Source organism: Ascaphus truei, chromosome 5 (genome assembly GCF_040206685.1).
Source record: "Ascaphus truei isolate aAscTru1 chromosome 5, aAscTru1.hap1, whole genome shotgun sequence".
In the NCBI taxonomy this organism is placed as follows: Eukaryota; Metazoa; Chordata; class Amphibia; order Anura; family Ascaphidae; genus Ascaphus; species Ascaphus truei.
This window is the reverse complement of record NC_134487.1, coordinates 126,390,495-126,416,171: the sequence shown is the minus strand read 5'-3', so window position 1 is coordinate 126,416,171 and position 25,677 is coordinate 126,390,495. Positions and strand designations below refer to the sequence as shown.

The window sequence follows — 25,677 nt, the reverse complement described above, 5'->3', positions numbered from 1 at the left end:
AAACTCTGACAGGTTAGCCGTTAGTGACCCAATGCCAGATATTATAGGCCGTCCTGGCGGATGAGTGCGGTTTTTATGTATCTTAGGTAGGAAGTAGAAAACGGGGAATATCGGATCCTCTACATTTAAGAACTTTAATTCATGTTCCTCCAATATTCCCCGTTCTCTTCCATTTCCCAAAAGAGTTTGTAGTTCTTTTTTATACATGGAAGAAGGGTTAGATGTAAGTTTCTGGTATGTACCTGTATCACCCAGTATCTTATTTGCTTCAGACATATAGTAGTCGTGATCTAATATCACTACTCCCCCTCCCTTGTCCGCTGGTTTTATTACAATAGTTTTGTCTGCTGATAGTTCTTCTAGTGCCAATTTTTCAGATTTTGTTAGATTCGAATGGTACTTCTTATTATTATTAGAAAGGGCTTCTAGATCCTTGGTGATTAATTGGAAAAATACTTCCAAGTGGTTGCCTTTTGCAAACTTTGGGAAAAAATGACTTTTGGGTTTAAATTTAGAGTGGACACAGTCCACTGTATCGGTGTCCAATGTGGATACATCTGCAACTTTATTTATTTTGGTGTCAGTCCAGTTTTTAATTTCAACATCTTTATTCAAATAGAACCTCTTAAGGGTTAGTGACCTTATAAATCTGTGAGCATCTAAGTATAGACCAAATTTATTTGGTCCAACAGTTGGTGCAAAGGTAAGGCCTTTACTAATTACTCCTCTCTGGGATTCTGTGAGATTTTTACAACTGAGATTAAAAATATTTTTAGAATCTAATTTAACTTTCTTGTTTTTCCGTGCTCTGCCCCCTCGTCTCCCTCTGACATGCGTCTTTTGTTTTTGGGTTTGCCAGAGGTGCTTGGCGTTACCAGGGGGTGAAATGGGTTCCTGGTTTCCCAAGAACTCATACACCCCCTGTGCTCCAAAAAAGAAGAAGAGGGCAATTCCCTCGGACTTTCTCTGGGTTTTGCCTCATCATTAGGTGCCAGCTTTCCTTTGTTAGAAGTGTCCATAATGTCACTAATTTCTATGTGTTTGGTTTTTTCTTTGACTTTGCCTCCTACATTAGTTGTTTTAGCGTCTGGTTTTTTATCTGTCTTTTTTACCAACACCTGAGGAAGAAATCCTGCATGATGTTTAGGGTAATTGTCTGCAAATTTGCCTCTGAAAGAGGTGTCCATATTGGATGTGGACACTGGGCTATTCTCAGAAGGGTCAGGATTAGACTGTGCTTTTTGGCCTTTTTTGGAATTTTTGTTCCACGTTCTTTCTATGCCTTTCGCATAGTCGTCCTGATCCCTTCTGAATTTATGCAATTTTATTTCTATTACTTCTTTTTTGAAAACATCAATATTTTTCTGTATTTTAGCGTCTCTCTCATGGTAGTCTTTGATATTTTCCAAAGACCCCAATTCAAGTCTTAGATCCTCAATTTCTTTATCTAATGTTGCAAGGTGTTTCTCTTGTTGAGACATGATTAATTTAATAAGGTTAAAAGAACATTCATCTTGTGCACTATTCCATTTATTAATAAAATCTTCATCACTTAAATCCATAGATGGATTTTTTTGGACTCTCAGCCCTCTAGGAATAATTTTATATTCCACATATTTCCGCAAGAAAAGTAAATCTAACCACTTTTTGGTGTCTCTTATTAGAGTACGTTCCAGTTTAATGCAAGTGGCATTGATTTGTTCTTGGTCATCTTTAAAAGACAAATTGGTGTCTTTGAAATATGTGTCCAAGTTCAAATTTCTGTTAGTTCTATTTTCGAACACATTAGAGTTAGCCATATTAAACTCACTCTTAAACACGTGATATAATCTAGGCAGCCTTGATATTAGTGAGAACAAAATACAAGTGGCAGGCAAATATATCAAAAAGTGGCGCTCCAAAATTATAAACACAGATGTGAAAAAATGTGATACTTATACAAACATGAATTAATGCTGCTTAACCCAGTGTGGGGTCGTTCTCTCGATCCCGTGGACAGTGAAGAAGTGAAGATCATCAGGAAGCGCAATGTCATGTAAAAAACAGAAGAAAATTCCCTGATGGTGCAGTATTGTGATTGATATGTGATAAATATCAAGGTGCAGTGTGCTGGATACTCACAAGTGTAGAGTGAGCAATGTTCCCATAAAGGTTTCTTTATGTGTGTCAGCCCGTTGGACCGTCAGACAGGTAAGTGGAATGGTAAGTGCTGGAGACCTTAAGTGAATAATAAAACGGACATAGTGCAGACTGTACAAAATATCTTTAAAAGTAAGTATATGTGCAATACACTCACATGGTTTTAAAAGGTAACAAGCGTTTAGATCACACAGGTTGGATCTCAGCAATGAATGAGCTGTTCTCTGTCCCCCCTCTGCCTCGGCAGGCGTGCGTGTCACCGGTGCGTCTCACCCTAACCGGAAACCGGAAGTGACGTCATCTGCTCTGGGGGACGCCGATCCTGTGGGAGTTTTTCTCATCAGCCTCACTCTACGCGTTTCTCCGTATTGCGGTTTCTTCAGGAGTGTATGGCTGACATGCTCTAGGAGGATTTTATACGCTATGCTCAGATCCCATTGGTGGGCAATTAAGTATGGTAATCCAAATCACTAATTAGGGCAGGGATTACAGGTGTAAACAGGCAATATTTGTACAACTCATATCAATTATGAGTATAAACAGACATAAAAGTTATAAGACTCATATCATACATATATGAGTCTTCCAAAAGAATTTTAATAAAATGAACTTAAAATTAACGATATACACATATTAGTTAAAATGGTTAAAATAATTAAAATAAATTAAATTAACCGCTACAACATGATTAACCCCTAAATAAACTGAGCTAGTCATATAATAGCAGACATGGTGATGTAGTTTATCTAGTGGAGAAAAGACAGGCATGTTAGAATCATTCACAGAAAAGGTTTTATGTCGAACTCAAGATTTAAACCTTGGGGGGAAATGGTTTTTAGCTCGAATATCCAGAATGATTCCCTCTTGATTAAATTTAAGTCTCTATTGCCCCCCCTCCAATGGGGCAAAACTTGCTCTATGGCTTTGAATGAGAAGCTGGCAGGATTGGAGCTATGTGTCAATAAAAAATGGTTCGAAACACTGTGGGTTGTGAGTTTGCGTTTTATATTACCCAGATGTTCTAATATGCGCGTTCTAAGCGGGCGTATGGTCTTCCCAATGTATTGTAAGCCACACTCACATTCCGCAAGGTAAATGACATGACTGGATCTACAGTTCAAATGCTGTTTAATTTTATAAGATTTCTGTGTTACATTAGATTTGAAACTGTATACTTCTTTAGTATTGATTTAGTAGTGATTTGGATTACCATACTTAATTGCCCACCAATGGGATCTGAGCATAGCGTATAAAATCCTCCTAGAGCATGTCAGCCATACACTCCTGAAGAAACCGCAATACGGAGAAACGCGTAGAGTGAGGCTGATGAGAAAAACTCCCACAGGATCGGCGTCCCCCAGAGCAGATGACGTCACTTCCGGTTTCCGGTTAGGGTGAGACGCACCGGTGACACGCACGCCTGCCGAGGCAGAGGGGGGACAGAGAACAGCTCATTCATTGCTGAGATCCAACCTGTGTGATCTAAACGCTTGTTACCTTTTAAAACCATGTGAGTGTATTGCACATATACTTACTTTTAAAGATATTTTGTACAGTCTGCACTATGTCCGTTTTATTATTCACTTAAGGTCTCCAGCACTTACCATTCCACTTACCTGTCTGACGGTCCAACGGGCTGACACACATAAAGAAACCTTTATGGGAACATTGCTCACTCTACACTTGTGAGTATCCAGCACACTGCACCTTGATATTTATCACATATCAATCACAATACTGCACCATCAGGGAATTTTCTTCTGTTTTTTACATGACATTGCGCTTCCTGATGATCTTCACTTCTTCACTGTCCACGGGATCGAGAGAACGACCCCACACTGGGTTAAGCAGCATTAATTCATGTTTGTATAAGTATCACATTTTTTCACATCTGTGTTTATAATTTTGGAGCGCCACTTTTTGATATATTTGCCTGCCACTTGTATTTTGTTCTCACTAATATCAAGGCTGCCTAGATTATATCACGTGTTTAAGAGTGAGTTTAATATGGCTAACTCTAATGTGTTCGAAAATAGAACTAACAGAAATTTGAACTTGGACACATATTTCAAAGACACCAATTTGTCTTTTAAAGATGACCAAGAACAAATCAATGCCACTTGCATTAAACTGGAACGTCTAATAAGAGACACCAAAAAGTGGTTAGATTTACTTTTCTTGCGGAAATATGTGGAATATAAAATTATTCCTAGAGGGCTGAGAGTCCAAAAAAATCCATCTATGGATTTAAGTGATGAAGATTTTATTAATAAATGGAATAGTGCACAAGATGAATGTTCTTTTAACCTTATTAAATTAATCATGTCTCAACAAGAGAAACACCTTGCAACATTAGATAAAGAAATTGAGGATCTAAGACTTGAATTGGGGTCTTTGGAAAATATCAAAGACTACCATGAGAGAGACGCTAAAATACAGAAAAATATTGATGTTTTCAAAAAAGAAGTAATAGAAATAAAATTGCATAAATTCAGAAGGGATCAGGACGACTATGCGAAAGGCATAGAAAGAACGGGGAACAAAAATTCCAAAAAAGGCCAAAAAGCACAGTCTAATCCTGACCCTTCTGAGAATAGCCCAGTGTCCACATCCAATATGGACACCTCTTTCAGAGGCAAATTTGCAGACAATTACCCTAAACATCATGCAGGATTTCTTCCTCAGGTGTTGGTAAAAAAGACAGATAAAAAACCAGACGCTAAAACAACTAATGTAGGAGGCAAAGTCAAAGAAAAAACCAAACACATAGAAATTAGTGACATTATGGACACTTCTAACAAAGGAAAGCTGGCACCTAATGATGAGGCAAAACCCAGAGAAAGTCCGAGGGAATTGCCCTCTTCTTCTTTTTTGGAGCACAGGGGGTGTATGAGTTCTTGGGAAACCAGGAACCCATTTCACCCCCTGGTAACGCCAAGCACCTCTGGCAAACCCAAAAACAAAAGACGCATGTCAGAGGGAGACGAGGGGGCAGAGCACGGAAAAACAAGAAAGTTAAATTAGATTCTAAAAATATTTTTAATCTCAGTTGTAAAAATCTCACAGAATCCCAGAGAGGAGTAATTAGTAAAGGCCTTACCTTTGCACCAACTGTTGGACCAAATAAATTTGGTCTATACTTAGATGCTCACAGATTTATAAGGTCACTAACCCTTAAGAGGTTCTATTTGAATAAAGATGTTGAAATTAAAAACTGGACTGACACCAAAATAAATAAAGTTGCAGATGTATCCACATTGGACACCGATACAGTGGACTGTGTCCACTCTAAATTTAAACCCAAAAGTCATTTTTTCCCAAAGTTTGCAAAAGGCAACCACTTGGAAGTATTTTTCCAATTAATCACCAAGGATCTAGAAGCCCTTTCTAATAATAATAAGAAGTACCATTCGAATCTAACAAAATCTGAAAAATTGGCACTAGAAGAACTATCAGCAGACAAAACTATTGTAATAAAACCAGCGGACAAGGGAGGGGGAGTAGTGATATTAGATCACGACTACTATATGTCTGAAGCAAATAAGATACTGGGTGATACAGGTACATACCAGAAACTTACATCTAACCCTTCTTCCATGTATAAAAAAGAACTACAAACTCTTTTGGGAAATGGAAGAGAACGGGGAATATTGGAGGAACATGAATTAAAGTTCTTAAATGTAGAGGATCCGATATTCCCCGTTTTCTACTTCCTACCTAAGATACATAAAAACCGCACTCATCCGCCAGGACGGCCTATAATATCTGGCATTGGGTCACTAACGGCTAACCTGTCAGAGTTTGTGGATAGTTATTTACAGGGAATAGTCAAAAAGCAAAAATCTTATTTGAAAGATACGAATGACGTAATCCTGATGCTGAGAGAGATAGAATGGCAGGATAACTTCTTATTGGTGACAGCAGATGTGACGGCTCTTTACACATCCATTAGACATGTAGATGGATGTAGAGCCGCCAGACATTTTTTGGAAAAGGAAGGGATTTTGCCCACAATACAAGTAGACTTTTTGGTGGAATGCATTAAGTTTGTCCTAAGCAAGAACTTCTTTTGGTTCAACGAGGTTTTTTATTTGCAACTCTGTGGGACCGCCATGGGGACCAAATTTGCGCCCAGCTATGCTAATCTATTGATGGCCATGTGGGAGGACCAATATATATGGTCTTGGCCTGGGCTGGACGCAAATTTGGTCACATGGCGGAGGTACATAGATGATATTATCTTTGTATGGAAGGGTACTGTGAAAGATCTAGATGTGTTCCTCTTGTATTTGGATGACAATGAGTACAATCTGAGATTTACATCTATAGTCAGTAGCACCTCTATCAACTTTCTAGACCTTTGCATTTATCTGGAAAATGGCCTTATTAAGACCAAAAACCATTTTAAAGAGGTGGACGCAAATAACTACATTTTACAATCAAGCTGCCACCTCAATAAGTGGATTGGAAACATCCCATATGGGCAGTACCGCAGATTAAAGCGTAATTGCACAGATAACCATGTTTTTGAGGAGCAATCCACAGTCTTAACTAAAAGGTTTAGAGAGAGAAACTACAAGAGGGATGTAATAGATAGAGCATTAGCTAGAACTAAGAGTACCCCAAGAGAATCCATGCTCACACCTGCCCCAAAATTAACTGTAGAGATGGACACTATACAAGTGCCTTTTATCACACAATTCAATAAGGATGCCAGTAAGATTAATAGAATCCTTAATAACCACTGGCCGGTACTCAGAAATGACCCAATTTTGGGGGAACATTTGGCGGACAGAGTAAAAATGGTTTATAGGAGAGCACCTAATATTAAAAACTTCCTGTCCCCGAGTGCACTGAGAAATACAATTGCCAAAAAGCACACTTGGCTAGATCCCCCCAAAGGATTTTATGAATGTAAAATGTGCACTGCTTGCCAGCATAGCTCTAAAGAAGTATACAGTTTCAAATCTAATGTAACACAGAAATCTTATAAAATTAAACAGCATTTGAACTGTAGATCCAGTCATGTCATTTACCTTGCGGAATGTGAGTGTGGCTTACAATACATTGGGAAGACCATACGCCCGCTTAGAACGCGCATATTAGAACATCTGGGTAATATAAAACGCAAACTCACAACCCACAGTGTTTCGAACCATTTTTTATTGACACATAGCTCCAATCCTGCCAGCTTCTCATTCAAAGCCATAGAGCAAGTTTTGCCCCATTGGAGGGGGGGCAATAGAGACTTAAATTTAATCAAGAGGGAATCATTCTGGATATTCGAGCTAAAAACCATTTCCCCCCAAGGTTTAAATCTTGAGTTCGACATAAAACCTTTTCTGTGAATGATTCTAACATGCCTGTCTTTTCTCCACTAGATAAACTACATCACCATGTCTGCTATTATATGACTAGCTCAGTTTATTTAGGGGTTAATCATGTTGTAGCGGTTAATTTAATTTATTTTAATTATTTTAACCATTTTAACTAATATGTGTATATCGTTAATTTTAAGTTCATTTTATTAAAATTCTTTTGGAAGACTCATATATGTATGATATGAGTCTTATAACTTTTATGTCTGTTTATACTCATAATTGATATGAGTTGTACAAATATTGCCTGTTTACACCTGTAATCCCTGCCCTAATTAGTGATTTGGATTACCATACTTAATTGCCCACCAATGGGATCTGAGCATAGCGTATAAAATCCTCCTAGAGCATGTCAGCCATACACTCCTGAAGAAACCGCAATACGGAGAAACGCGTAGAGTGAGGCTGATGAGAAAAACTCCCACAGGATCGGTGTCCCCCAGAGCAGATGACGTCACTTCCGGTTTCCGGTTAGGGTGAGACGCACCGGTGACACGCACGCCTGCCGAGGCAGAGGGGGGACAGAGAACAGCTCATTCATTGCTGAGATCCAACCTGTGTGATCTAAACGCTTGTTACCTTTTAAAACCATGTGAGTGTATTGCACATATACTTACTTTTAAAGATATTTTGTACAGTCTGCACTATGTCCGTTTTATTATTCACTTAAGGTCTCCAGCACTTACCATTCCACTTACCTGTCTGACGGTCCAACGGGCTGACACACATAAAGAAACCTTTATGGGAACATTGCTCACTCTACACTTGTGAGTATCCAGCACACTGCACCTTGATATTTATCACATATCAATCACAATACTGCACCATCAGGGAATTTTCTTCTGTTTTTTACATGACATTGCGCTTCCTGATGATCTTCACTTCTTCACTGTCCACGGGATCGAGAGAACGACCCCACACTGGGTTAAGCAGCATTAATTCATGTTTGTATAAGTATCACATTTTTTCACATCTGTGTTTATAATTTTGGAGCGCCACTTTTTGATATATTTGCCTGCCACTTGTATTTTGTTCTCACTAATATCAAGGCTGCCTAGATTATATCACGTGTTTAAGAGTGAGTTTAATATGGCTAACTCTAATGTGTTCGAAAATAGAACTAACAGAAATTTGAACTTGGACACATATTTCAAAGACACCAATTTGTCTTTTAAAGATGACCAAGAACAAATCAATGCCACTTGCATTAAACTGGAACGTACTCTAATAAGAGACACCAAAAAGTGGTTAGATTTACTTTTCTTGCGGAAATATGTGGAATATAAAATTATTCCTAGAGGGCTGAGAGTCCAAAAAAATCCATCTATGGATTTAAGTGATGAAGATTTTATTAATAAATGGAATAGTGCACAAGATGAATGTTCTTTTAACCTTATTAAATTAATCATGTCTCAACAAGAGAAACACCTTGCAACATTAGATAAAGAAATTGAGGATCTAAGACTTGAATTGGGGTCTTTGGAAAATATCAAAGACTACCATGAGAGAGACGCTAAAATACAGAAAAATATTGATGTTTTCAAAAAAGAAGTAATAGAAATAAAATTGCATAAATTCAGAAGGGATCAGGACGACTATGCGAAAGGCATAGAAAGAACGTGGAACAAAAATTCCAAAAAAGGCCAAAAAGCACAGTCTAATCCTGACCCTTCTGAGAATAGCCCAGTGTCCACATCCAATATGGACACCTCTTTCAGAGGCAAATTTGCAGACAATTACCCTAAACATCATGCAGGATTTCTTCCTCAGGTGTTGGTAAAAAAGACAGATAAAAAACCAGACGCTAAAACAACTAATGTAGGAGGCAAAGTCAAAGAAAAAACCAAACACATAGAAATTAGTGACATTATGGACACTTCTAACAAAGGAAAGCTGGCACCTAATGATGAGGCAAAACCCAGAGAAAGTCCGAGGGAATTGCCCTCTTCTTCTTTTTTGGAGCACAGGGGGTGTATGAGTTCTTGGGAAACCAGGAACCCATTTCACCCCCTGGTAACGCCAAGCACCTCTGGCAAACCCAAAAACAAAAGACGCATGTCAGAGGGAGACGAGGGGGCAGAGCACGGAAAAACAAGAAAGTTAAATTAGATTCTAAAAATATTTTTAATCTCAGTTGTAAAAATCTTACAGAATCCCAGAGAGGAGTAATTAGTAAAGGCCTTACCTTTGCACCAACTGTTGGACCAAATAAATTTGGTCTATACTTAGATGCTCACAGATTTATAAGGTCACTAACCCTTAAGAGGTTCTATTTGAATAAAGATGTTGAAATTAAAAACTGGACTGACACCAAAATAAATAAAGTTGCAGATGTATCCACATTGGACACCGATACAGTGGACTGTGTCCACTCTAAATTTAAACCCAAAAGTCATTTTTTCCCAAAGTTTGCAAAAGGCAACCACTTGGAAGTATTTTTCCAATTAATCACCAAGGATCTAGAAGCCCTTTCTAATAATAATAAGAAGTACCATTCGAATCTAACAAAATCTGAAAAATTGGCACTAGAAGAACTATCAGCAGACAAAACTATTGTAATAAAACCAGCGGACAAGGGAGGGGGAGTAGTGATATTAGATCACGACTACTATATGTCTGAAGCAAATAAGATACTGGGTGATACAGGTACATACCAGAAACTTACATCTAACCCTTCTTCCATGTATAAAAAAGAACTACAAACTCTTTTGGGAAATGGAAGAGAACGGGGAATATTGGAGGAACATGAATTAAAGTTCTTAAATGTAGAGGATCCGATATTCCCCGTTTTCTACTTCCTACCTAAGATACATAAAAACCGCACTCATCCGCCAGGACGGCCTATAATATCTGGCATTGGGTCACTAACGGCTAACCTGTCAGAGTTTGTGGATAGTTATTTACAGGGAATAGTCAAAAAGCAAAAATCTTATTTGAAAGATACGAATGACGTAATCCTGATGCTGAGAGAGATAGAATGGCAGGATAACTTCTTATTGGTGACAGCAGATGTGACGGCTCTTTACACATCCATTAGACATGTAGATGGATGTAGAGCCGCCAGACATTTTTTGGAAAAGGAAGGGATTTTGCCCACAATACAAGTAGACTTTTTGGTGGAATGCATTAAGTTTGTCCTAAGCAAGAACTTCTTTTGGTTCAACGAGGTTTTTTATTTGCAACTCTGTGGGACCGCCATGGGGACCAAATTTGCGCCCAGCTATGCTAATCTATTGATGGCCATGTGGGAGGACCAATATATATGGTCTTGGCCTGGGCTGGACGCAAATTTGGTCACATGGCGGAGGTACATAGATGATATTATCTTTGTATGGAAGGGTACTGTGAAAGATCTAGATGTGTTCCTCTTGTATTTGGATGACAATGAGTACAATCTGAGATTTACATCTATAGTCAGTAGCACCTCTATCAACTTTCTAGACCTTTGCATTTATCTGGAAAATGGCCTTATTAAGACCAAAAACCATTTTAAAGAGGTGGACGCAAATAACTACATTTTACAATCAAGCTGCCACCTCAATAAGTGGATTGGAAACATCCCATATGGGCAGTACCGCAGATTAAAGCGTAATTGCACAGATAACCATGTTTTTGAGGAGCAATCCACAGTCTTAACTAAAAGGTTTAGAGAGAGAAACTACAAGAGGGATGTAATAGATAGAGCATTAGCTAGAACTAAGAGTACCCCAAGAGAATCCATGCTCACACCTGCCCCAAAATTAACTGTAGAGATGGACACTATACAAGTGCCTTTTATCACACAATTCAATAAGGATGCCAGTAAGATTAATAGAATCCTTAATAACCACTGGCCGGTACTCAGAAATGACCCAATTTTGGGGGAACATTTGGCGGACAGAGTAAAAATGGTTTATAGGAGAGCACCTAATATTAAAAACTTCCTGTCCCCGAGTGCACTGAGAAATACAATTGCCAAAAAGCACACTTGGCTAGATCCCCCCAAAGGATTTTATGAATGTAAAATGTGCACTGCTTGCCAGCATAGCTCTAAAGAAGTATACAGTTTCAAATCTAATGTAACACAGAAATCTTATAAAATTAAACAGCATTTGAACTGTAGATCCAGTCATGTCATTTACCTTGCGGAATGTGAGTGTGGCTTACAATACATTGGGAAGACCATACGCCCGCTTAGAACGCGCATATTAGAACATCTGGGTAATATAAAACGCAAACTCACAACCCACAGTGTTTCGAACCATTTTTTATTGACACATAGCTCCAATCCTGCCAGCTTCTCATTCAAAGCCATAGAGCAAGTTTTGCCCCATTGGAGGGGGGGCAATAGAGACTTAAATTTAATCAAGAGGGAATCATTCTGGATATTCGAGCTAAAAACCATTTCCCCCCAAGGTTTAAATCTTGAGTTCGACATAAAACCTTTTCTGTGAATGATTCTAACATGCCTGTCTTTTCTCCACTAGATAAACTACATCACCATGTCTGCTATTATATGACTAGCTCAGTTTATTTAGGGGTTAATCATGTTGTAGCGGTTAATTTAATTTATTTTAATTATTTTAACCATTTTAACTAATATGTGTATATCGTTAATTTTAAGTTCATTTTATTAAAATTCTTTTGGAAGACTCATATATGTATGATATGAGTCTTATAACTTTTATGTCTGTTTATACTCATAATTGATATGAGTTGTACAAATATTGCCTGTTTACACCTGTAATCCCTGCCCTAATTAGTGATTTGGATTACCATACTTAATTGCCCACCAATGGGATCTGAGCATAGCGTATAAAATCCTCCTAGAGCATGTCAGCCATACACTCCTGAAGAAACCGCAATACGGAGAAACGCGTAGAGTGAGGCTGATGAGAAAAACTCCCACAGGATCGGCGTCCCCCAGAGCAGATGACGTCACTTCCGGTTTCCGGTTAGGGTGAGACGCACCGGTGACACGCACGCCTGCCGAGGCAGAGGGGGGACAGAGAACAGCTCATTCATTGCTGAGATCCAACCTGTGTGATCTAAACGCTTGTTACCTTTTAAAACCATGTGAGTGTATTGCACATATACTTACTTTTAAAGATATTTTGTACAGTCTGCACTATGTCCGTTTTATTATTCACTTAAGGTCTCCAGCACTTACCATTCCACTTACCTGTCTGACGGTCCAACGGGCTGACACACATAAAGAAACCTTTATGGGAACATTGCTCACTCTACACTTGTGAGTATCCAGCACACTGCACCTTGATATTTATCACATATCAATCACAATACTGCACCATCAGGGAATTTTCTTCTGTTTTTTACATGACATTGCGCTTCCTGATGATCTTCACTTCTTCACTGTCCACGGGATCGAGAGAACGACCCCACACTGGGTTAAGCAGCATTAATTCATGTTTGTATAAGTATCACATTTTTTCACATCTGTGTTTATAATTTTGGAGCGCCACTTTTTGATATATTTGCCTGACACAGTACTGTACACGCCTATGCGTTTCAACAATTTTCAAATGAGACATACAGTACAGCACTGCAAATGCATGTATACTGTAAATATGCAAATTTACAATTACTGCGCGCGCGCACACGCAGACTGTGTACTGACGTAAAAATGGTGAAATAGGGCAGTCACTGCATAATGGAACCTAGCCAAAGGATAAAATAAAATCAGTGTTAATGAATAGTAGTGCTGTACATCACAGAAAAGACCTCTGACGTGTTTCGTCCCGTCCCGGGACTTTATCAAAGAGTGACAAGACTCTGTACAGAGGCATCTTAAATAGGCAAGCCCTTCTCGGTTATTGGTTGTAAAAAATCCAAACACAATGGTAAATAATCAGCTAATCATGCTGAAAAGCCAGGGGAGAGAAGAAATAATCTCTAATGCATTATTTATATATATTTTTTATTTACATGCTCGGCTATCCTTACAGTGCATTAGAGATTATTTCTTCTCTCCTTATTTAGATTATCTCCATGTTTATGTGCATTTCTTTATTAAAGTTAATCCATTGATTTGATATGATGTTATTATATAATAATGCATATTTATGCATTGCATTGTATATGTTGCCATTATTTGACAACATATGTACTGTGACAAACGCCCCTCTTTTGTAGCGCTGACGTCTGTCTGGGTTCTTCCCGACACAGTCTTCTAGGGTTAATTATACAACAAACAGGATCATGCAAAGTATTATGCTGCTTAACTCAGGCTTCTGCCTGCTTTATTTTCATCCAAGTAAGGTACTGCAGCTTTAACATGTGAAGGTTAGAGGTACTCAGATACTTTCATTCAGCAGTTCACATATTTCAGTGTTACAATATTTCCCACACTGTTATTTCAAGAAATAAAACCAAAATCATATAAGCAAAAACCTATCCCTTTCAGGGATCTAACTACACATCAGAATCAGTCTCTCTAACAGCTGCTGGCCAACTAAACTGGTTCCCCAGCTTAAAACAATGCTCTCTCATTTAGGGTCACAAGATACAGCACAGTCTTTTAGCAACAGCAGTAACCATTTGTTTTGTCTTATCTGTTTGAGGTGTCCAGGCAAATCCTCTGGTACTGTGATACGTGGAGGGGCCGTCAACCCCGATACTGGATGCAAGGGAGCAGCGACACCCCCAGCCCCCAGGCTCTAAGGAGAGAGAGTGAAATGCAAAACCTCTCTGCTCTAAATACCTGTGCATGTGATTAGAAGAGCAGGTGAGGGAGCACTAGAGCCATTGTAATCTGTGGTCTGGATTTTCCATCCAGCTGCCTGAGTTAATGGGAAGCTGTGGAATGGATCATTTTTAACTATTCCTGCACTTTCTGCTCTAAAATGGGGCAGAAAGCTGCCTAACATCTTTGGACTATGTCACAGTACATACAGTATATACATACAGTATATGTTTTCTCTTATCAATTCCCATATACTTCTCCAATAGGTTATAATAACATATGTGAATTCCTTCAGTAATTGTTTATTCTGATGCTCTACATCACATGTTCTTGTTTTTATTATCATTTTAAATGTTTGTTTGTGTGCATATTTGTCTTTTTTACCTGTCTGTACACAGGCTATCTTATAGGCAAATTTGGTTCCCTCCCATGGCTTTTCAGCATGATTAGATTATTATTTAGAAGGGCTTGCCTATTTAAGATGCCTCTGTACAGAGTCTTGTCACTCTTTGATAAAGTCCCAGGACGGGACAAAACGCGTCAGAGGTCTTTTCTGTGATGTACAGCACTACTATTCATTAAAGCTGATTTTATTTTATCCTTTGGCTGGGTTCCATTATGCAGTGACCGCCCTATTTCACCATTTTTGCCTGTTACTTCCTTGGCTGGAGCACGCAGGCAGTCCCTGCTGCATTGGGAGCCGTGTCTCCTTTCCGGCGTGCAACGTGTGGTGCCGCCCCCTAGAGTTGCGAGGAGCACCAGAGCACAGGACACGCCGGGTCTGTCCCAGAAGAAGCTGTTCATTTCCTGCGGTGACGTCATGCACGAGCGCAGGGTTTACAGAGCTGGGACCGGCATGAAAACGGAACGAACAGTGAAGACACCAGGTCGGGTAAGGGCAGCAGGTTTTAGTTTCCCGTGAGTACAGGAGAGTGGCATCCACGGTTGCTTCTTCTGTCTCTATCTATTCCCTGCTCACTAGCCCCCCACCCAGGTTATTAGTCTGTCTACTGTTCTTCCTTTAAGGCTTTTATTCGTTTATTACATTATCTGCAGCAGGATTGTCATCTTCATAATTATACATACCAGAAGTTGCATTTTTCAAACCACCAGTCACGTGCATATTGTTGAGCACCAGACAACACAGGGTTCATTCCCCTTACTCTACATGTGTACTGACGTAGGTTGAACTGCTAAGGTATTAGACTTCGAAGACAACAGCTCGCGAACGCCCCCCTGAGTTTTTAGACGGCACTGCAGTATTGCAGACAGCGAGAATAAAATGCTAATATCACGAGCGCTAAAATAACGCAATACACTCCGGATCAAAAAAAAACCCGCATCTGACCGAGATTATCAGAGCGCCGCGGATTCAGCCCATTTAGGCTAAAGGCGGCCGCCACTGTAGTTAACTTCTTAAATCAATAGCTGGAGACCTGCTAGTCCTCCTATACCATAGACCCAGGGTGGGCAACCCTGTCGCCATTCGCCCCTTGTGGCGAATTGGCAGTGAAACTGTGGCGAATAGAGCCCCCCCTGCTTCTGAGGCTGAGTCCCCAGTCTTCACTGTGGCACGCGCGCCCGTCGGGGGCGGGGGGCGGCGCGTGCACAGCGCTATACCGCGATAGGCGGTCTGTAGGGAGAGGGAAGGTTTGCAACGGGAGGAGGCGAGGCTGTGGGTTTGCGGGGCGTGGCCATGACGTCCCGTGGCTGGTTCGCCCTTATTGGCTGAACCGCCGGCGGGGGCGTGGCCACGCCTCCGTTGCAGATGTTAATTTCAAATTCCCCTGCCTGCCTGAAAACCTGTCGCGCACCGCTGGGGAAAGGTGCGCGACAAGGTAGGGACTGGGACCGGCCTGACTGGGGGGGTGGGGCTTGATAGCAGTGACTGGGGCCGTCCCGTTACTGCACTGGCAGCCACAGGAACAGGAGAAGCAGCAGCACAGAGGAAGCTCTCTCCTCCTCCCCTGCTTCTTACTGCACCGGCAGCCACAGGGGCAAGAGAAGTAGCACGGAGAGGAAGCTCTCTCTCCTCCTCCCCTGCTTCTTACTGCACCGGCAGCCACAGGGGCAACAGAAGTAGCACGGAGAGGAAGCTCTCTCTCCTCCTCTCCCCTCTCCCCCCCCCCTGCTTCTTACTGCACCGCAGCCACCGGGACAGGAGAAGCAGCAGCAGCACGGAGAAGCTCTCTCTCCTCCCCCCTTTCCCCCCTGGTTCTTACTGCACCGGCAGCCACAGGTACAGGAGAAGCAGCATAGAGAGGAAGCTCTTCAGCCTCACTCCGGTGCCTGCTCCTCAGCTGTGCTGGGAGGGAGAAGCCACCGGCTCCAGCCACTGTCAGGGGGTTGAGAGTGATTTCGGCTGCACGGATCCCATCCACCATGAGCCGGGGAGCAGCCCCCAGCACAGGCTCTTTAAACTCTCACCGCCTGCAAAAGCCCCCACCACCCAGCTTAGGATACCCCCCCTGATGCCCAGGTACCCCCATCCCCCCTGATGCCCTCTCCTGCTGCCCATATCCCCACTCATGCTGCCTTCATGCTCCCAGACCACCCCCTCTAAGGCTGCCCAGATCTCCCCCCCAGACTGCCCTGACGCTCCCCTCTCGTGCTGCCCTCATCATCCTCTCTCACGCTGCCCTCATCATCCCCTCTCGCGCTGCCCTCATCGTCCCCTCTCGCGCTGCCCTCATCATCCCCTCTCGCGCTGCCCTCATTATCCCCTCGTGCTGCCCTCATCATCCCCTCTCACGCTGCCCTCATCATCCCCTCCCATACTGCCCAGACCACCCTCCTCTCCCACAGCTGCACCAAGCCTGCCCACACTGGCACCCACCCTGCCCCCACTGCTGCTGCGGAGTTACCCCCTCCCGCCGTCACAGTTCCCCTGCCCTACGCCCCGCTCGTTATACACCCTCCTATGCGCCCTACGCGTAGGATGGGGGGGTGTGTGCTTGATGATGAGGAGGACTGCTGAAAGGGACTGGGGGAGATCTAGGGTACTGGGGGGAGATCAAGGGTGCTGGGAGGAAATGATGATGATGGGGGTTAAATGAGATGGTGATGAGGGGGGAGGTGATGATGATGAGGAGGGTAGTGGCGGTGGCGTGAGAGGAGGATGAAGAGGGGGTGAGAGGAGGAGGAAGGGGGGTGAGAGGAGGAGGGGGGTGAGAGGATGAGGGGGTTTGCGGTGGGAGAATTTATAAACTTGTTCAAACAGTGTGTGTTGTTTAAAATTTTCGCATGCACAACATAATACCTCAATTTTTACATGGTGTGGCTATTTTCACTTCTAATTCGCCACACCTGTGGCTACAGTACATTGAAAAATAGGTTGCCCACACCTGTCCTAGCTCATCGTCAATGCACATTTATCTGCAGGCACCTCACCTGATTAAATCAGAGGCCCCTCCATACAAATGTAACTCACATGCAAATCCCAATACAAGTCTGCTATATGAGAAATTAGCGTGCTAAGTGAAGGTGAAAAACGGCGCTAACTCTATTAGTGTTTCACTAAAATCTATACAGTGAGTGGTTTTAGCAAAATCTATTGATTTAACAATAATAAAAACGTGCTCAAATAACGTGCAAGTGATATTTAAAAGGTTCAAACCCCCTGCTCAAACCCAGCTGGTAGGGACTGGTTTCGCTAGTCCCGCAAATCGTCACTTTCGTTGTATTCCAGGGGGAGCATGGAGGGAGATAGAACAAAAGAAACAAAAAAACAATCTAAGTGTAGACAGTTTTTAGATTTGTAAAATTAAATGTCTTGTCTTGGCTCGTATGTTGTGCCTACTTACAAGATGTAAGTTGTTTTCAAGCGATTTAGACACACAATGGTCTCTGCTAGTGTAGTTGTTCTCCACTCTATAAAGCGGTCTCCAATTGTCAGCTCAGCAACCAAGTGTATGTGAAGAAAAAAGATACCATAGTGCAGACCAATACAATGATAAAACTAAACTTTATGATTTAAAAATGAACACTTACAATAAAAACGAATATAATATGCATTGTTCACAATCTTATGTGATCAGGGGGAGAAGAGTATGTTAGCTTCAGGCTCACCCGCCTCTTCCGATGGAACCCGATGCAATCAGCCTCTCTCTGCGATGCTGTGTCTCCGGTGGTGGACACTCCTGAGGAAGCCACACACCCTTTTCTGGCGAAACGCGTAGAGTGGGAGCCGTCCTGAGAGGGGAGAGGAGAGAGGCGTGATCACCATTTAGAAATTCAACCAGCCGCGCCCGAAGTGACGTGACGGGGACAAAGCGGAAGTGACGTACCGGCGGTGAGAGAGGCGAGATCATCCACCCGAAGGGCAGCTCCAAGCGCAGTACTGATGTGCAGCAGCTAAAGGGGAGTCCAACAGCCCACGGGAAGATACAGCCTGGGTCACACAGTCCACCACCGGAGACACAGCATCGCAGAGAGAGGCTGATTGCATCGGGTTCCATCGGAAGAGGCGGGTGAGCGGTCTCCAATTGTCAGCTCAGCAACCAAGTGTATGTGAAGAAAAAAGATACCATAGTGCAGACCAATACAATGATAAAACTAAACTTTATGATTTAAAAATGAACACTTACAATAAAAACGAATATAATATGCATTGTTCACAATCTTATGTGATCAGGGGGAGAAGAGTATGTTAGCTTCAGGCTCACCCGCCTCTTCCGATGGTGATCACGCCTCTCTCCTCTCCCCTCTCAGGACGGCTCCCACTCTACGCGTTTCGCCAGAAAAGGGTGTGTGGCTTCCTCAGGAGTGTCCACCACCGGAGACACAGCATCGCAGAGAGAGGCTGATTGCATCGGGTTCCATCGGAAGAGGCGGGTGAGCCTGAAGCTAACATACTCTTCTCCCCCTGATCACATAAGATTGTGAACAATGCATATTATATTCGTTTTTATTGTAAGTGTTCATTTTTAAATCATAAAGTTTAGTTTTATCATTGTATTGGTCTGCACTATGGTATCTTTTTTCTTCACATACACTTGGTTGCTGAGCTGACAATTGGAGACCGCTTTATAGAGTGGAGAACAACTACACTAGCAGAGACCATTGTGTGTCTAAATCGCTTGAAAACAACTTACATCTTGTAAGTAGGCACAACATACGAGCCAAGACAAGACATTTAATTTTACAAATCTAAAAACTGTCTACACTTAGATTGTTTTTTTGTTTCTTTTGTTCTATCTCCCTCCATGCTCCCCCTGGAATACAACGAATATGAGAAATTAGTACATACAGTCACATAATCCCCTGAACACTTTGCAGGGCTGACTCCCAAATTACATCACAGTGCTCACCCATAGATTACAAAACACATTTGTCTGCTTAACTAGACGTGGGAATTGAATTCACAGGGAATAAAAGTGCTTTGGAATACACATACATAGTACATTGTACATTAACCCTTTCTCTTCCCACACGAATTAGGGGTAACTAGCCGGGTATAACCCATTTATTACAGGCCAGATTATCCCTGATCGTCACAGGGGGGAAGGGGAGAAAGGGGGGGACGGGAGAAAGGCGAGAGATGGAGAGGGGGAGGGGAGAGATTGGGGAAGAAAAGAGAGGGGGAAGGGAGAGAGGGGAAAAGGGAGAGGAGGGAAGGGGAGAGGGGAGAAAGGGGACAAGGGGAGAGAGGGGACAAGGGGAGAGAGGGAAAGGGGGCAGAGAGGGGAAAGGGGGCAGAGAGAGGAAAGGGGGCAGAGGGGGGAAGGAGAGATGGGGGAGAAAAGGGAAGGGGAGAGAGGAGAGGGGAGAGGGGAGGGGAGGGGGAGGGAGGGAAGGAGGGAGGGAGGGGAAGGGGAGGGAGGGGAAGGGGAGGGAGGGGAGGGGGAGGGAGGGGGAGGGAAGGAGGAGGGGAGGGAGGAGGAGCGAGGGGGAGGGAGGGGAAGGGGAGAGAGGGAGGGGAGGGGAAAGGAGAGAGGGAGGGAGGGGAACGGGAGGGAGGGGAAAGGGAGAGAGGAGGGAGGGGAAAGGGAGGGAGGGGGGGAAGGGAGGGAGGGGGGGAAGGGGAGGGAGGGAGAGGGGAGGGGAAGGGGAGGGAGGGGAAGGGAGGGGAAGGGGAGGGAGGGGAAGGGGAGGAGGAGCAAGGGGGAGGGAGGGGGAGGGAGAGGAAGGGGAGGGAGGGGAAGGGGAGAGGGAGGGAGGGGAAAGGGAGAGAGGTAGGGAGGGGAAAGGGAGAGAGGGAGGGAGGGGAAAGGGAGAGAGGGAGGGAGGGAAAGGGAGAGAGGGAGGGAGGGGAAAGGGAGAGAGGGAGGGAGGGGAAAGGAAGAGAGGGGGGGGGAGGGAGAGAGGGAGGGAGGGGAAAGGGAGAGAGGGGGAAAGGAGAGAGGGAGGGAGGGGAAAGGGAGAGAGGGAGGGAAAGGAGAGAGGGAGGGAGGGGAAAAGGAGAGAGAGAGGGAGGGGAAAGGGAGAGAGGAGGGAGGGGAGAGGGAAGGAGGGGAGGGGAAAGGGAGGGGGGAGGGGAAAGGGAGAGAGGGAGGGAGGGGAAGGGGAGAGAGGGAGGGGAAAGGGAGAGAGGGAGGGGAAAGGGAGAGAGAGAGGGAGGGAGAGAGGGAGGGGGAAGGGAGAGAGGGAGGGGGGAAGGGGAGAGAGGGAGGGGGGAAGGGGAGAGAGAGGGAGGGGAAGGGGGGAGAGGGAGGGGAAAGGGAGAGAGAGAGGGAGGGGGAAGGGAGAGAGGGAGGGGAGGAAAGGGAGGGAGGGGAAGGGGAGAGATGAAGGGAGGGGAAGGGGAGAGAGGGGAAGGGGAGAGAGGGAGGGGTGAGGAAGGGGAGAGAGGGAGGAGGGGAAGGGGAGAGAGGGGAAGGGGAGAGAGGGAGGAGGAGAGAGGGAAGGGGGGGAAGGGGAGAGAGAGAGGGGGGAAGGGAGAGGGAGGGGGGGAAGGAGAGAGAGGGAGGGGGGAAGGAGAGAGTGAGAGGGGGAAAGGGGAGAGAGGGAGGTGAAAGGGAGGAGGGGAAGGGGAGGGAGGGGAAAGGGGAAGAAAGGAGGAGGAGGGAGAGAGGGAGAAAGGGAGAGAGGGAGGGGAGGGGAAAGGGAGAGAGCGAGGAGGGGAAAGGGGAGAGAGAGAGGGGGAAAGGGAGAGAGGGAGGGATGGGGAAAGGGAGAGGGAGGGGAAAGGAGAGAGGGAGGAGGGGGGAGAGAGGGAGGAGGGGAGAGGGAGGGGAAAGGGAGGAGGGAGGGTCGAGGGGAAGAGAGGGAGGGGGGGGAAGGGGAGGGAGGGTGAGGTAGGGGGAGGGAGGGGAAGGGGAGATAGGGAACGGGAAGGGGAGGGAGGGGAAGGGGGAGGGAGAGGGAGGGGAGGGAGGGGAAAGAGAGGAGGGAATGAGAGAGAAGGGGAGAGAGGGGGAAGTAAAGAGAGATGCGGGGAAGGATAGAGAGGGGGAAGGAAAGAGAGTGTGGGAAGGAAAGAGGGGGGAAGGAGCGAGAGAGGGGTGAACGAAAGAGAGGGGGGATGGAGAGAGAGGAGGGGGGAAGGACAGAGAGGGGGAAGGAGAGAGGGAGAAAGAGAGGGGTGGGAGAGAGGGGTGTGGAAGTGAGAGAGAGGTAGGGTGGGGGGGGCAGGGATATTGGAAGAGAGGATCTGAGTGTGCCCCACTGCCTACCTGCTGCCCTGGAGGATTGAGGGGGCCTGTGGAGGGGGTCTGCCGAGCTGCCCTGCTGAAAGGTGCCCATGGAGGTGCCTGTCAGGGGAACCTCCCTTCTAACAGGCTACAGCATGCTGCCTGGACAGGCACCTCCAAGGACACCTTCCAGCAGGCACCACTACGGATCAGGCCAGATTAGCTTTGCCGGCCAGGGGAACGGCCCCTTTACTTTACTCACCGGGCCTGGGACAGGAGTCCCAGCTGTCTCCCCCTCTCAGCTGCCCTGGATAGGAGGCCCCCCAAAATGTTGATGATTCATGTTTTGGGCAACGATATGGGCGGTAACAGCTTTAGACTTGGTTAGGTCAATAAAGACTGATCTATCACAGATTCAGGTACGTCGGGGAACGGTTTCAGGTGGTTGTGGTCAGATATTGTCCACAGGAAGGCGTGGAAGGGGGTGCAGTGAGCTGAGGCGGTGGAGCGCACCAGAAAGAAAATGAATAAGAGATATGAGAAATTTATGTTGCCAGTAGGGAACTGGGGGATGTCACCCTGAGTTCGATTCAGCAAATAGCGGATTATTTCGCCCAGATGGAGTACATTTATCCGAAATAGGGTTAGACTTGTTTAACATGACACTTCAGGAGGGGCTTCAAAGGATCCTTTCGTGTCTGGAGGTACGGGCTAGTTTAAGGAAATTAAATAATAGAAGTGAAGTGGAGCAAAGGTGCACTGCGACTGGAGAAGTACTTAGAAAAAATATATTGGGCAAACTCCAAAATAAAATAGAGGGTATTTAAAATGAGTAAACTCACAGATGGATGACATGACAACCGCACCAACGCGTTTCATCCCGCAGGACTTTATCAAGGTGTACACTTCACTTCTATTGCTTCTACACTCCAGGATTGCACGCAGAGGAACCACCATCCAGCTTCGGTGCTCCAGACCTCAGTATACCCCCGGGCAGGTAATGGGCATTAGTCCTTATCTTACTACCTGAGACCCCTATGGGGATGTTTATGCTTTAAGTGGGGTGTGCATTATTGACCATCTTTGCGGTAGTCAGGCAGACTGACCGCTAGATCTTTATTTTTGCCCCCCCCTTATATGATTATGGTATATATGTGAGTTTATGGATTGAATACTGTGTTCCTACTTTTGGATTATTTCTCTCAACTATCAAGATGCCTGTGTGTACACACGGTTATTGAGTGTCGCTCTACCAACTTTCCTTAAGGAAATTAAATAGCCCTTTGGATGGTGGCTGTTGGGGGGTAAGTGTGCAGTAACCTTGCCAGCGGGGGCTCTATGCTGCGCAAAAGCCCTATGGTAGCTAGAGGGCGGCTCATTTGTGCGTAATTTCCTGGGGCCCAGTATTGCTTAACGGCCGGGCCAGTGGGAGTCCAGCTTGGTGGTTCTTGTGGGCCATGATTGGGGTACCATCAGCCTTTACCTGGGGGGGAGCACGCTGGCTGGGTTTGTACTTACCAGGGTTTATTATGTGTAAATAAAGTCGTGGCCTTTGTGCCTCCAGACCTACCATTGTGTGTTTATTTATTTATATGTGGGTTGGAGGGAGGGAAGGGGAGTTTCCTCACAGGCTCCGAGGTCAAGTGTTTACATTCCGTTTCGACTCACTTGATCCCGGTTTTGTTTTGTTCGTGCAATTGTCTGTCCTTGGGATTGAGCTCTAAACAAATAGCGTCCCAAGAAGGATTAAAATGGGCACAAAGAACTCTATCACCTTTAGGAATTGTTCACAGAAGGTGAAAGGCATGTGGCACCACATGCACTTGCACGAAATATAGATGTAAAGTCACATCTATAATTCTGTGTTTAGTCAAACTCCAGCAGCACAGCATAAATACTTATTTTCACCATGGGGCTTCTGCTTTGATTAAGATTCTAGTCCAAAATATGCAGCTTGCCTTTAACCCAGCCAACAAAACCTCCCTGCTCACTTCCACCTCCCTCTTCATTTCCCCCTCCCTTCACCTTGTAGTATGCTCTCCCCGCAGCTACGAACAGAAACTTGCCCTCTAGCCTTTCAGTGCAGGAGGAGGGGCCTGATTTGTGAAATGCAAATTGCAGAGCAATGCTCAAATCACACAGAGCCAGCCGGGGGTTTCACGCAACCAGGGGCTCACATACTGTAGAACAAGGGCTGATGGAGAATGGGGAAGTGTATAGGATAGTTGTAAATGTACAGCTCCACTGTGCATGAGAAACGCCGCACACAGAAGGGGTCACGTGGAGGGGGATGTATTCTTCAAAAACTGGAGGAAGTTTTCTTTTTGTTTATAACACGTAGTCATCGCAAGAAGTGTCTATTTCCCTTTAGAGAGCTACACAGACAGGCAGTAACTTTCTGATCATCCGTTACAGAGCAAGAAGACCCCATGGCTATTTGGAACTTCCAAGGCATGGCTTACATGCCATCTATCTTGGTCATCTGGTCCTCCGCATCTTTTATCGTCCCCTATCTCATCTCTGTGCTTAACGGACACGTGGTGCCTTTCGTACCCTATATAAGGTGAGGCCAACTTATCTTTGTTTTTTTTGCATTGACAATTATTTTTTTAACTTGATGGATTTAGAACTGTTGAATATTGAATGCAACTGCTACATGGGGCTGGCGGTGCTGCAGTCCTCCCTGGGTTTATACATTTTTACATTATGGTAATGTGTGTATGTTACTAATTTTCTATGTACAGCAACCCAAAAAATAGTTCCTGTATTCCTGAACAGGTACTTCAACTTTTAAACCATGCAGTCCTGTACTATGCATAATACATAGGCATTGATGTTGAGTTTTCAGTGGATTAGGAAAGGAAGGGCATGGATACTACAGTATATACTGTAGAAATATTATTGCAGATAAAGGCAGTGTTCATTTTTTCAGAAGACTAAACATTTTGGGGAACCCTCACCCCTTGCCTAAAATGCTGAGAGCCTAATTTGTATTTCATTAATGCAAATACAATTAATAGGGAGGGTTTAACAAAAGGAGAAGGCACTAAGGCAGTGTTGCACAAACTGGGGGGCAGGAGATTTTCGGGGGGGGGGGAGGGGAGAGGGTGTGGTGGTTACAGAAGTATGCGCTCTCCCCCAAGGCATTTAAATTAAATGCTGGGGGACCACGCGAGGCCTCTGTAACTAACTAACTAACTAACTTACCTTGGCTTCCAGCTACACGTCGCCATAATAACCTGGCGTGAAATGACGCGCACGGTGTTACGTGATGTCTCGTTGCCATGGCAATGTGACGTCACATCACTCCGCGGCGTCATTTCATGACGGAGCCGAGCTTTGGAGAGCAGGCAGGGGGCGCAGGAGGAAAAAATTGCGCACCTCTGCACTAAGGCACAATAATATGATTTAATTATAACATATTCGTATGTGCAAAGTACCAAAAGCAATACATACATAGCACATACTGTACAGCAGTGCTATCCCAGATCTATCCAAAGGACTTGTCACTGTACCACTGCACGAATAGTGCTGCCGTGGGCTGGTGATATTGCATGTTTGGTATATACTGTATACAGGCATACCCCGCATTAACGTACGCAATGGGACCGGAGCATGTATGTAAAGTGAAAATGTACTTAAAGGGAAGCACTACCTTTTTCCCACTTATCGATGCATGTACTGTACTGCAATCATCATATACGTGCATAACTGATGTAAATAACGCATGTGTAACAGGCTCTATAGTCTCCCCGCTTGCGCACAGCTTCGGTACAGGTAGGGAGCTGGTATTGCTGGTCAGGACGTGCTGACTGGCGCATGCGTGAGCTGCTGTTTGCCTATTGAGCGAAATGTACTTACTCGCGAGTGTACTTAAAGTGAGTGTCCTTAAAGCGGGGTATGCCTG

The 25,677-nt window shown here is 44.5% G+C and overlaps 1 protein-coding gene across 6 annotated transcripts in view; it reads left to right on the top strand.

Moving 5' to 3' along the window:
• The first annotated feature begins 21,980 nt into the window (after positions 1–21,980).
• DRAM1 (DNA damage regulated autophagy modulator 1) overlaps positions 21,981–25,677 on the top strand; it is a 60,577-nt gene continuing 56,880 nt past the window's right edge. For 2 of the 6 annotated variants that reach the window (XM_075600634.1, XM_075600635.1), the window contains exon 1: positions 23,831–24,333. In XM_075600634.1, coding sequence (XP_075456749.1) covers positions 24,200–24,333 — 134 coding nt within the window. In that variant the 5' untranslated portion in view covers positions 23,831–24,199. Of the gene's footprint in view, positions 22,190–22,228; positions 22,768–23,830; positions 24,334–25,677 lie in introns of those variants that run through there. The other 4 variants (XM_075600630.1, XM_075600633.1, XM_075600631.1 and 1 more) reach the window with 4 other exon arrangements.